Source organism: Aspergillus uvarum (assembly GCF_003184745.1).
Source record: "Aspergillus uvarum CBS 121591 unplaced genomic scaffold BO82scaffold_12, whole genome shotgun sequence".
In the NCBI taxonomy this organism is placed as follows: domain Eukaryota; kingdom Fungi; phylum Ascomycota; class Eurotiomycetes; order Eurotiales; family Aspergillaceae; genus Aspergillus; species Aspergillus uvarum.
Window position 1 is genome coordinate 81,624 of NW_020291309.1, and position 13,258 is coordinate 94,881.

Genomic DNA, 13,258 nt, shown 5'->3' on the forward strand with positions numbered 1-13,258 from the left:
AGGGATTGACTGATTCATGGTGATGTGTATCCGTCGATTTCCACCCGCACAAGCGCACTACCGATGGCGCCATATGGAGACTCGGTCTTGAACCACCCCGTTGCTGTCCTTACCACCTTCGTGTGTCCGAGCAGGCTGGAAGTATGCCACACGCTCGAGACCATGCTCGCTTGGCTCGCGAAGAGGATCCATCTTGCATCGGCTCTGAGCGTCATACGGGATTTGTTCGCCCGGGTGACTCAAATGCTCCATGTAGGCCTCCGATGACACTCCCCAAGGGGGTCCTTGCTGCGTCGGATCCTTGTGCCTTGGAAACTCTAAGCAAATCAGATTGCCGCGCGGCGAAGGCGCCAGAAGTTGGGTGTGTCGCAAAGCCCAACTTGGCCGCATCATTGGGTTTAGTGCGCAGAAGAACTGTAGACGCATGTAAGCCCAGATTCTGGCTATCGTGGACGAAGACACGAGAAACGTAAAACAGGGGTCAAGCCAAGTAGGCTTACCGTATAATCGTATATCAAGTCAAAGCAGTTAGGCGGTATTTGTAGACTCTCCATCCAGTCATTCTTGAAAAAGTCACCTTGCACGAAAGCGATCTTCCCTCGACCTATTCCAGCATCTCTGACAGGATACTTGTCCCCATTCTGAGCTGCCTCGTTCTCACAATTTTTGACTGCAGCATCGCTATACTCCAGTCCATAAGCATCGTAGCCAAAGCTGGCAAGAAGAAGCACATCTACTCCTCTGCCACAGCCGGGAACCAGTGCTTTCTTTCGGTAGGTTGCTCCCTGTGCATCCGTGGCAATTGGACCCCCGAGGGTCGCGCGCTGCTGGGTGAGGGTATCTTCCAACGCGGGATTAGGAATGCCCTTGTCCCAAGGCAAATTTTCGTTCTTATTCCAGAGTTCAGCCCAGCCGTCAACATAGTCATCTCCTTGATACCTGGCCAACGTGTCCCTGACGTTCCGTTGCATGGTGGCCCTGTCTGGAGTCGCCATCTTGCTTGCAGATTCACAGATTGTATCGCGACAAAATTGCTTTTCGAGATTTGGAGGTGGTGGATTCAATGGGGCACTTCAGGATTAATGGTGTTATTAGCCTGTTGCGTGTATGTATGCTCCAGAGCATAGGAAGGCAGGATGTTCGATCAAGTATCGGTTCGAACTGCTGGTGGGCGTGGGGCAACTTGGACCGGCGGATCCGGGTTGAAGTATCCACAGTCAACCGCACTGAATTGTCTGAACAATCGACACGCTCGACTCCAGACGTTTTGGTCAATGATTTTAAGCTTAAAATGTATTGCAAACGTGTGGAGCCGAGCTCAAACTCCAAGGTTGGACCATTGCATCATTGATAGAGCTCGAGAGCTTGCTCACTCCATGAGATTAGCAACTCCCATGAAATTTCTCCTATAGTGAGCCGCACCTAGATTCAAGTGGACACAGCTGAGAGTCTCATAGTGTTCGTCGTATGCTCAATGATGATGAGAAAAATCTCTTCTGGCGACAATGACCTGAAGCAGCAATGGTGGCCACTCACGAGACCGGCAACTGGAAACAAGTATGTAATTGCAGTTCTACCGAGTGACTCGGATAAGAATCCAGCTCCCCACACTCCAAGCGGGCATTGACCTCGGTAAGTTCTTGTTTTTGGATGGAGGGCGGCAATGCCCGCTCATCAAGCCTTCCGACTGGAGCTCTCGGATGGAACGGCATCGGCCTTGGCTTGCCTGGGCCTACTTGATTAGGACTTGATTTGCAGACTGGAAGGGTTTGCTCACTGCTGCTTACATACTCGTTACTCGTATCGTAGACTTTGTTGGAGTCATTCCAGTTGTGAAGCACACAATCGGCAGATTGATAACGATGGATCCCGCTGACAAGAAGAAGGAAAAGTAAAGTGGGGGAGAGGGAGACCCTCGCCCGGCAAAGGCTATCGCCTGCCTGTTTGGGACCCATGCGAGATATGGGGTGCACAACAACACACTACCTAACCGACCAACACCTCCTCCAAGTCTTTGAGGATTTTCCCCGTTGTCCCCAGAACTCTTTCCGCCCAATCTTCCTTCTGCTTCTTGTCGTCCTCTCGTATCGGCCATGCATAGTTAAGAACAAGATCTGCCTCTTACGCAGCTCGACAATGGCCAGCGAGCTTCAACATACTAGCCAGGCATCATTTCAACTCAACTACTAGTCGCACTATCCCCACTGAAGAACGCATGCGTGATCCCCGTTGCTTGCTCGGCTTTTTCGCCTCTGTTATCCTCCATCCTGGCATTAGAACATAATTTCGGCCCTACCTCTCATTAAGATTCAGGGAAGAGTCCGACAAGCCAGTATACATAACTTTCGTGCTCGCTAAGCCGTACATCGCCTGTGCTCGGATGTCAATTTACCACCCATCTTCGCTTTGAATATCTCTATGGATAATGGCGGCAGACAAGAGAATTCATGAAGACAAGGTCGAAACCCCTGTGGCTACCAGCAAGGCTCACCGCGACGTCGTACCGTCCAAGAATATAATCGAAACACGCGTTGACGATATGCCCCAGCCTCAGAATTCCAACGGCTCGCCGGTGATAGAAGGTAAAGATGAAGAAGACCGTGCTTCTTCGATTCACACTTCTGACGAAGAGCAAGAGGAGCCAGTTGTGGTACCCCGACTGGAGCGTAGGGGCCTCTTTGGGCAGCTCACGCTGCTGGCGGAGGTGGTAGACCCCAAAGTCTATCCTCGAAAGACGAAATGGTTCATCACATTCATAGTTGCAGTAGCAGGGGCTGCAGCTCCCATGGGCAGCTCGATCTTCTTCCGTGAGTCTTTTCATGTCCCCTGACGCCAAATCTATTCTAACCCGTGCCTCCGCTGGGAAAAGCCTCCTTGGCTCAGGTGTCAAAGGAACTGGGTACCTCGACTACCGTCACGAACCTGTCAATCTCATTATACATGCTTAGCATGTCTATCTTTCCACTCTGGTGGTCTTCTTTTAGCGAAAGGCTTGGACGTCGAACAATATATCTTGTCTCTTTCACTCTTTTCGTCATATTCAACTCATTGTGTGCCATCTCTAGCTCAATCGCTATGCTCATTGTCTTGCGACTCCTGAGTGGAGGTGCTTCTGCATCGGTTCAAGCAGTTGGCGCAGGAACTATTGCCGATCTTTGGGAGCCAAGGGAAAGAGGGCGTGCTATGAACATTTTCTATCTGGGGCCGCTGTGCGGGCCATTGTTAGCTCCCATAGTTGGTGGTGCTCTAGCCGAGCGATGGGGGTGGAGAAGTACATTGTGGTTTTTGGCAGTCTGGGGAGCTATCACTGTCATACTCATCTTTCTTGCACTTCCGGAAACCCTGGCCGTCTCTGATCAGGTAAGACAACTCAAGGATGAACAGCCGGAACCGATGGATCGTCAATTGAGTCGTGTCTCATCTCGGCAAGTCATTCACTTTACAACCAGATGGCTCAAGTACCTCAAGATGGTACTCTTGGATCCTCTGAAAATTATTCTCTATCTGCGGTATCCCCCCGTGCTGCTCACGGTCTACTATGCCAGCATCACGTTCGGCTCTCTATATGTACTCAACGTTAGCGTTGAACACACATTCGGAGGTAGCCCGTACAACTTCAGTACAATCATCGTCGGCTTGCTATATATCCCGAACTCAATGGGTTACGTGGTGGCCAGTACCTTCGGGGGCCGGTGGATGGATAGCATCATGCAACGGGAGGCCAAGAAAGCCAGACGGTACGACGAAAATGGCAAGCTGATATACCATCCTGAAGACCGCATGCGCGAGAACGCCTGGCTTGGGGCTTTTCTTTACCCTGCTGGGCTGATCTGGTATGGCTGGTGCGCGGATCGGGGCGTGTTTTGGTTGGCACCGGTACGTTCCAAGCCCTCAAGGCTGTCACATGCCATTGAAGAATTCCCATTGTCCCTGTCTATACACATACTGAAGCCTCACTGACTGTACCGGGCAGATGATTGCGAACTTTTTCTTCGGTGTCGGCTCCATGCTGATCTTTGGTATGGCAACGACGATGTTGACTGAATTCATGCCCAAGAAGTCATCTGCAGGCGTTGCACTCAACAATTTCATGCGCAATATCTTTTCCTGTGTGGGCTCTGTGGTCACCGCGCCGATCATAGATGCCATCGGTAATGGATGGCTTTTCACCATCCTTGGACTAGTCGCTTTCGCCAGCAGTTCTGTCCTCTTTGTCATGAAGATCTACGGACCCCGATGGAGGAAATCCATGGACGCACTCAGGAAATGACATCTTATATATGAAGGCTGTGCTCATCCTTCAAACTCGATAGAGAGAGCATCAGCGTTGCTTTGGGTACCAAGATCAAATCCTCGGGCTTCCGTCAACGAGAGTCAGTAACACGCTGACGTGACCGTATCTGATGTCAGCAGGAGGCTTTCCCAGGTGAAGATTCAATGCAGGTGCATTTGGATTCTCGGTTGGGTCCTTGCGTGAAACTGAGTCTAGGCGCAAACTACAGTGTCACAAGAATGGTGATCAATCTGGCCGATCACATCAGCATATTCCAGGAAACTTGCACAGCTTCATGATACCCGACGATGGTCATGTTATTTTTAGAGTTAGTGATGACGGCACACAGGTGACTCAAAAATATATACTGTCAGACTGTAAGTATACTGTATTGCCTGCTCGTCAATGAAGTAGTCGATGTCGTCAGTATCAAGCATGCAGCTGAACCTGATTGTGATGTCAATGGTTGCTGGAGGTAGGCGGCGATCATCAACAGCCTCATGCACAGTGCAGTGCATGTTCTATGTGAACAGCCTAATAGCCTTTCCGAGTGCAGCGACCAAAAGAGGCCTTATTTAACACTTCTTGCATAAATGACCGGTAGAGATGTAAACGCAGTCAGACTCTGTCTAGTCCTCCCAACGTCTCGGCACTATTTTTACCATTGACGTACAATAACGGTGGGGACATTTTACCGGTCTGCCCTAGCCGCTCTGCTTCTTGTGAGCCCAAAGGTCGAGATTCCAGCTCAGGTAGGACAGCAGCAAGTATGAAGACAAAGCAGCGGCGGGAAAAGGGAATTCGAGGTTGGAACCATTTGTAGACAAGAAGCAAAAGAGAAATTAAAGCGTTGGGAAGCATGAACTGATTTTCCATCATCTGTCGGGTCCAAAGCGGCAACGTGCATAAGTTGGAAACCCATTTTTACTCATAATTCCATCGGATTATCGGCAAGGATTAACCTCGTGACGATACATCACCTGGACTCCAAGTAACAGTCCGTACAGTCTACCGGTAGTAGTAAGAACACAGTGACTATGGAAAGAGGCAAAACCCGGACTCTTCGGCCCGCTGCATCTGACCTCCCCCCTCTTGCTTCTTCGTCTTTGTTTGCCTTCGGTGGTGGTGGGGAGATGACCACCCTGTGGTGCGGCTCAATGGATATGCTGGCTTACTGGACAACGATATACTTTGTTTGCTTGTAGGGGAGAGAGAGGGCACTATTACGGCGTACGTTTTGCAATGCTATCTGGTGCAGCGACCCTTCCTTTTTCCTTCCTCGTTTGACCACCCTACTCACTCCTAACCCCCACCCGCCGAATTTCTCATGGGATCTGGAGGCGCTCACCTTTCACGATGATAGCATGGTGTTACAGCAAGGGAGGGGGGTCTTTTGGGCCGTGCGTTGGGTGACGCCCGCGCAACTGCAGCAGAAGAAGGGGGAAAGAACTGGACCAAATCTGGTTGACGACTGACGGAGAGGAAAATGCTTTTTTTTTTTCAGTCTCGCTTGTTGGCAAGCAGAATGAGATCGTAACCCTCCTCCCTCCGATGAGATGCATAGGAAGATCTAGATAGTGGGGGGGAGGGACTTTCCTCGTTCCTTTCGAGATTGTGGTCTTCATCGCCCATCGGAAGGCCCGATAGACTTGTCTGATCGGAGGCGATATACCACTTGGATCGGTGACGTGGAGGACGTGTCAAGAGAGGGGGAATGGGAGATTGATGTATTGTTTTTGGTATGCATTATGATACTCGTCTCTTTCGGCTTCGTCCAAGCGTCCTAAGCAGGAAGTGTTGTGTGCAGAAGCTGTCAAGTTGGTGATAGACAGTACGAAGTGCAGTCACTACTCAGTGCTCAACGCAAGGTGGGCAGCGAAGTCGGCAGCAATACTCCGTAACCCCCCCCCGCAGATTTTACCGGGAGATTGGTTTCGTTTCGGGGACTTTCCGTGAGCGAGGTTGAATTGAGGTTAGATTAGTTAGCGATTTTTTTCCTTTTCCGCCATCTTCAGCATAGATAATCAAAATCAATCTTTGAGCGTCGCCTGTCTCCTCAATAATACCAATGGGTCCCGGGAGGAGAAAGATTAGTGGTGGTGGTGGATGTTATGGCGGGCCACTCACAGGCTGCCAAAACAGCAGACCGGCGCGCCTCACTTCGCTGCGGGTGCGATGACGGTCTGGGAAGTTCTGGAGCATTATTATTCTGAAATTGGTCCCTACTCGTGGCATGGGTGCTCCTCGGATCAATGGGTGCCAGACTGCTGCAGATTTCGGAGAATAATTGTCAGCTGGAAAAAAAAGGGAATATCGAACCCCTGGTCCGTGTCATTAGATGCGGTGCCCTGGTGGTGGTAGTAGTGGTGGTGGTGGTAGTGCCGTAGTGGTAATGGTAGTGTAGCAGGATGGAAGCAGCCTGAGGCCAGGCAAGCCCGCTATTCCTGGTCGGGCAGTCCAGTGATCTGCGGGCGGGTGCAGTAAGCTGTAAGCTGTAACTACACTATACCGTGGCCAACCACCACGCTACTAAGTACAGTAAGTACAGTAGGTACAGTAGGTACAGTACGACCAGGCTAGTACTGCTGACTTGGCCGGTGGGGATTCGCATTCAAACGGATCTTCCTTTTCTCTCCCCTTCTTTCGCAGCTGCCACAACAACCGCCTCCCCTGAGGTGTTGGCCGTGCCTCTATCAGGTACCAGAGCACTGTGCAATGTGGCCTTCACTCATTGTCTCCCAACAGATCCCTCACAGCTGAAATCTCGATGATGATCTCAGATGATGGCACTGATGTGTCTGGCTCATGATCGATCGCCCTCTCCAGATGGTTAGATGTACTGTACGGAGTGCACTGATCAGAGAATGGGCCCGGCCATATCGCACCCACCCACTTCACCCCCCAGTCACAACTTACAGTACACACAAATTCCCCATCCCATGTCGCCTCGGATTGACATGGGGCCCAGTCTCTAAAGACCCCCTCGCCGCACAAAGAAATGCATCCAATCTAACTGCCCTGTCCACGCAATTGTTGGGCAGGAATTCACGACTGCTCCCACACGCGCTAATGCTAATGCCAGTACGATAGTCGATATTTGGCAGTGGTCGCAGTCAATCAATTTCCGAGTAACCAGAGTCATTCCGGTCTTCAGCTATTCTTCGCTCTCGATTGCTTGCCTGCAACGACTGTATGCCGTCTTTATTGGCTGGTCATATCACTTGACCTGGCATCAATCCGTGTTCACCCTGCATCCTGAATTAAGCTGCCGGTTTGACCCTATGCTTTGTTTTTCCCTTCTCCGCACGGAGAAACTCCCTTCCAACTGCATCCACTTGCAGCTCTATCTTTATGATCGACCTCAAATGATCATCAACCGAGAGGGTGAGAGAGCGAAGACAAGGCAAAGAGAAACAAGGCAAAGAGTAAATCAGGCCCGGGAACAACAACAATCAGAGGGTCCCGATGGAGCTGTGGCACCATCCCCACCACGCTAAGGACTCTCAACGAAGCACCACCCATCTCCCATCTCCCGATTGTCCAGCCTGCGTTCTATCCGGACTGCACGGCGCACCCACTCCCCGCCACCACTACTGCGAGCTTTGCAGATGGCAGCCCTCCGGCATCCCCCTGCCCCAGTAATGCTTCCGGAAAAAGACCCTCTGTCGATGTCCGTCCGCCAGGGCCATTGGGCCCGTGAGACGTGGTCCAATCAGAAGAGATGCCGTTGGGCAGTTCGTTCATGACGTCCCCAACCCCAAGCCCGAAAGTATTGCTCAACAATGTTCTATACCACCGGGAAGTGGATTCGCTACGATACGTTGCCTCGCATTGAATCCAGAATGGAGCCCTCGTCTCGTTGGCGTACCGGTACATTCGGGCCTTTGTCGCTTTGGTCACTCAACTCGCCCTTTCCAGGCCTTCCTTCTAACCTAATTTCAACAGGGTTTGCTTTTGAGCCTTTGACCTGACATTTTACATCTTCCCCCCCCTCCGTTTCACATCCTGTGCTTCTTGCATTGCCCCTATTTTTGGTGCTTCGTTCATTCGTCTCTGTCCCCCTTGTCAATTTTCGCCCTATCTAGAACCCGACGGGAGTATGTCATAGTTCTTCAATGAAAATTTATACCCCCCTCTCCCTCCCTCACCAAGTCAGCTGAAGTCTAACATAGTTCAGTAACACTCGCCACTGATCCGATGCAATGGGTAGGAAGAAGAATACCAACAACAAAAAGAAGAACAACAACAACAACAACAACAACAACAATAACAAGAACCGGCTACCGATAAACGACAATCCAATTTCCAACGAGCAAGCTCCCCTAGTTGAACCCGCCCCGGAGACGGTGGCCGAATTGATTGAGAATGGAGCAACCACCGATCCAGTATGCTGAGCTTCCCAAGTTTGAATACCATCAGACACTCGAGCGTCATTACCAGACCTTCGACCGTCAAACCATGCAATTTCATTATTATTCTGTTGCTGCTACCTCGTCCGATGATGGTCTGACCCCGGCTAAGGACCAGGAGAACAACAAACCCATCGAAGGCCCACCTGCCAACAGTGCCCCCGAGGAAGAAGGATCTGATAGCACCTCTACTGATGGTTTATCGTCGCCCGATTCTGGAGGTATGTATTGACCTACCTTTTGCCTCATCCTCTCCCTCGTGTCCCAACAATTGCTTTCTTGATCACAGTATTTTGTCTTCCTTACTAAGTATCTATATAGAAACGTCTGAGACAAGCACACCACCTTCCGAGCCCGCTGAACCCGCTGCTGATGCTGTCGACGACACCGATGCGGCACCCAAAGAGGACAGCGAGACGCCTGCCCCCGCGCCAGATGCACCAGCAACGGATGCGGACGATAGCACACCAGCAGGTGAAGACGCCACAACAGCCGAGGACGCACCCAAAGACGTAGAGCCAGAGCCCGCCGCCCCCGACGCAGCCGACAGTCCACCAGCACCCGCGGAGGAGACTACTGAACCTCCCCCCAGCACTGGTACGCCTACAAAGAAGATCAGTTCACTAAGTCAGCTAACCTTACACTTAGAGGAAGACTTTCCGGCCTGCGACCCCTCTGCCGAAGAAGACCAAGTCGACGCCGAAAAGCAGGCGGTTGAAGCTACCACGGCGGAAGGGGAGACACCAGCAGTCGGTACAGAACACCTCATTGATATGAACATTGACATTATTGACTTCGACGCGACAACTGACCCCTGTATAGACGGCCCATCGACAGAAGAGGTCCCATCCGATACGAATGTTGATAGTCCCAGTGGCGACAATGCAGGTGTGAACGACACCAGTGATGCAACTAATGACACCGCAGCTACAGAAGCCGAACCGGAGGAGGAACCGAAGGAGGTCGAGGCTCAGCCTGAAGCTCTTGCTGACGTAGTAGAGGCACCAGCCGCCCCTGCTGCTGCAGCAGAAGGAGACGGCGAAGCGCCTGCGGCTGACAGTGCCGGGCCTTCAACCACGGAGGCCGATGCAGTGGAGGCTGCGGAGGAAGCAAAGGGCGAGCCCGTCAAGGAAGAAGCGCCAGAGACTGCAGAGCAGTCAGGGGAGGAAACGCCAACAAAGGATGTCACAGCAGACGCAGCTGCCACCGAGCCTGAGGGAGAAGCTACAAAGGCAGAGGAATCTGCACTAGCTGAAGCGGCCGAACGAGCAGGTTCTACTCCAGAAGCAACTGAGTCGCCTGCAGCAATCGAAGAACCCGCGGCAGAGGCAGAGGCAGACCCGAGTACCCCAGCTCCCACCGATGCGCCCGAAGAAGAAGCTGTTAAGGAAAAGGGCGCAGGCGGAGAAAATGCCGAGGCACTTACCGCAGAGACGGCGGCTGATGAGCCTGCTGCCGATATGACAAAAGACGCTCAGGATGAAGCACCAGCTACGCCCGAAGAAACCCCCGAAGTGACGGAACCGGCAGTCGACGAGACACCAAGCCAAGAAACGGCAGTCGAAGAATCAACGGACGAGAAGCCAGCCGAGACGGCACCCGCGGAGGCAGAAGCGGCTGAAGCTGCGCCCGCGGAAGTTCCTGCAGATGAAGCTGCGTCGAAAGAGGAGCCTACTGTCGAGGAGCCTGCAACAGCCGATGACGTGGCTGCTAAAGAAACAGCGCCCGCTGAAGATAAGGCCATTGTGGAAGAACCTGCTCCAGCTGAAGAGCCCGCTGCTGAGGCCCCTGCTGCTGAAGAGGCCCCTGCTGCTGAAGAGGCCCCTGCTGCTGAAGAGGCCCCTGCTGCTGAAGAGGCCCCTGTTGCTGAAGAGGCCCCTGTTGCTGAAGAAGCCCCCACTGTCGAGAGACCGGCTGCTGCTCAAGAACCGACTGCTGCTCCAGAAGAAACTCCTGCCGAAGAGGCTGTCGCTAAGGAGGTTGCCAGAGAAGAACCAGCCGCCGAGGAAGCCCCTGCTGCTGATGAATCGGCTGCTGAAGAAGCTCCCGCCGTTGAAGCTCCCGCCGTCGAGGAAGCTCCCATCATTGAGGAAGTCCCTGCTGCTGAGGAGGCTCCTGCTGCTGAGGAACCAGCTGCTGCTGAGGCTGTCGTCAAGGAGATTGTTGCTGAAGAACCTACTGCTGCTGAAGCTCCCGTTGTTGAGGAAGCTCCTGCCGCTGAAGAAGCCCCTGCTGAGGAACCCCCTACTGCTGAGGAGCTCGCGCCGGAAGAATCTACACCTGCGGATGAACCGATTGTCGCTGAAGAAGTCGTTGCTGAAGAAGTCGTTGCTGAAGAAGTCGTTGCTGAAGAAGTCGAGGCTGAAGAAGTCGAGGCTGAAGAGGTCGAGGCTGAAGAGGTCGTCGTTGAGGAAGTTGTCGAAGAGGCCGTAATCGAGGAAGCTACTGAAGAGCCTGCAGCAGAACCTATCACTGAGGAATCTGCGACTAGCGAAGAGCCTGATCTAGAAAGATCTATTCCCGCCGACGAGCCCGCCGCTCCCGAGGAACCTGCTCTCGAAGATGCTGCCCCCGCCGAAGAGCATGTCGAAGAGCCTGCCGCTGCAGAGGAGCCCGCACCTGTTGAGGAGCCTGTTATTGTCGAAGTCAGTCCTGCAGAAGATGCATCTGAAGAGCCAGCGCCTGCAGAAGATCCTGCTCCAGAGGTACCTGCTCCAGCCTCTGAGCCGGCGGCTGAAGAAGTTGCGCCTGTCGAAGAGCCTGCACCAGAAGAGGCTGCTGCGCCCGCGGAAGAGCCTGCGCCTGCGCCCGCTGAAGAATCTGCCCATATCGAAGAACGTGCTCCTGCGGAACCTGATCTGCTCGAACGTTCTCCCTCTGAGCCTGAGCTTCTTGAGCGTTCTCCAGCCGAAGTACCTACTCCTGTCGAGGAGCCTGCTGCATACAAGCCTACTCCAGAAGAACCAAGTATCGACAGAGGGGTTCCCGAAGAGGCCCTGGCTACGGATGTCTCGGAGGATGTTGACTCTGCCGAGCACGATGACGATGCCTTGGCTGCAGCCGGTGCGGCAGCGGCAGGGGCAGGGTTGGCAGCAGCAGCCGCCCACAGTTCGCGAAGAAAGAAGAAGAGGTCTCCTGATCTGGAGCGGGATCGAGACCGTTCCAAGAGCTCATCCGAAGGACATCGATCAATTCAGCGGCAGAACAGTCAACGCGGTAGCGGTCTTACTGGCCGATGGGCGGAATCCATGAAGGAGGCCCGGCGACAGCATGAAGAGAAGGCCAAACAAAAGGCAGCCTTGGCCGAGAAGGCCGAGAAGGCCGAAAAAGAGCGCCGTGCCCACGAACGCGAGCGTGCAAGGCGCGCTGAACGAGAACGGGCTGAACGGCCTGAGAGATCTGAGCGCGTTGAACGACATGAACGGCATGAGCGAACTGTACGTACCGAGCGACCTGAGCGGGCGGAACGGGCCGAGAGGGAGAGGGTTGAGCGAGTTGAACGAGCTGAAAGGGCTGAGAGAGCGGATCGAGCACAGCGACTGGAAGAAGCGGAACGCGAACGGGCTCTGAGGGCTGAGAGAGTCGAGCGTCACGAGCGGTCTGAGCGATCAGAAAGAATGGAGCGTCGTCTGAGCGAGCAAGACAGCAGCTCAAACCGACCGCGACACCGCAGCTCAAACCACTCGGGGAGCTACGAGGGTGATCGCAAGAGCAGCTCCTCCTCCTCTCGCGTCATCCCAGAATCCACGACCACGAAGCCTCGCTTCTTCCTCAAGTACATGGCCGATGGCTCTGATAACCGACCGCCCCTGATGGTCAACGCTGCCAAAGCGACCGCCAATGTCTACGACCGCTCGCGACGCCCCTCGACCACCCATTCCCACAGCCATCGTTCCTCGCAGGAAGGCAAGAGCACGAGTGAGCGCTCTACCGAGTCCTCCCGCCGCGACGACGAAGAGGACCGTGCTCACCGCGAAGCTCGCCGGGCTCGCAAGCTGGCCGAACAGGCCGAGGCGGCGGCGGCAGCGGCACCGCCAGCGAAGGAAGAACCCGAGCGGCGTCATCATCGCGGCGAGCAGCGCGATAGCACCGAGTCATCTCGCCATCGCCATCACAGACATCGCCGGGATCCCACGCCACCCCCAAGCGGCGCTTCGAAGATGAAAGGCTTCTTCAAAGCCGCCATCGCTGCACACTGAGTGCATCGCTCTCTGCCTCGACCCCCGACCCCCGGCCCCGTTGAGTTCACATTTCACCACCACCACCACCATCATCACCAATCCCCCCGATATGTTTGACCCCTTGCATCTATACATTACTTTCTTGTAACTTCCCCCACATCTTTGATTGTTTTATTTTGGGATTCGTACGTTTTGAGCATGCATTTATAGGTATAGGACAGCATTTGGGAACGCGGGGCATCGTGACTTTTTGTTATTCACTGTTTTCATCTTCATGTCTCTTGTATGAGCGAGCCCTCTACCCCCCCTTTTCGGGTCTCATTTATGCCGATTGTATCTCGATACTTCTACTTTCTGTTCCTCGTCTTCTTGAAAAGACAGGTTACCTTGTACAT

General features: G+C 53.5%; 3 protein-coding genes across 3 annotated transcripts; 2 read left to right on the forward strand and 1 right to left on the reverse strand.

Annotated features, from left to right (window-relative positions):
- Positions 1-27: 27 nt before the first annotated feature.
- Positions 28-1,441, reverse strand: BO82DRAFT_410133 (putative thiol methyltransferase). The gene is made up of 2 exons (XM_025639760.1): positions 501-1,441; positions 28-414 (listed from the first exon to the last, which is right to left on the reverse strand). Exons 1-2 carry the CDS (start codon positions 993-995, stop codon positions 58-60), a joined length of 852 nt encoding a protein of 283 aa, XP_025494331.1. The 5' UTR covers positions 996-1,441; the 3' UTR covers positions 28-57.
- Positions 1,442-2,539: 1,098 nt separating this feature from the next.
- On the forward strand, positions 2,540-4,270 carry BO82DRAFT_277856 (MFS transporter; the record flags this gene model as incomplete). The annotated part of the gene is made up of 3 exons (XM_025631202.1): positions 2,540-2,807; positions 2,870-3,876; positions 3,974-4,270. The coding sequence occupies 3 exons, from the start codon at positions 2,540-2,542 to the stop codon at positions 4,268-4,270; spliced, it is 1,572 nt and encodes a 523-aa protein (XP_025494332.1).
- Positions 4,271-8,472: 4,202 nt separating this feature from the next.
- BO82DRAFT_22634 (PE repeat family protein) lies at positions 8,473-13,015 on the forward strand. Its single transcript, XM_025630781.1, has 2 exons — positions 8,473-8,903; positions 9,004-13,015. The coding sequence occupies exons 1-2, from the start codon at positions 8,639-8,641 to the stop codon at positions 12,879-12,881; spliced, it is 4,143 nt and encodes a 1,380-aa protein (XP_025494333.1). The 5' UTR covers positions 8,473-8,638; the 3' UTR covers positions 12,882-13,015.
- The last annotated feature ends 243 nt before the right edge of the window (positions 13,016-13,258 follow it).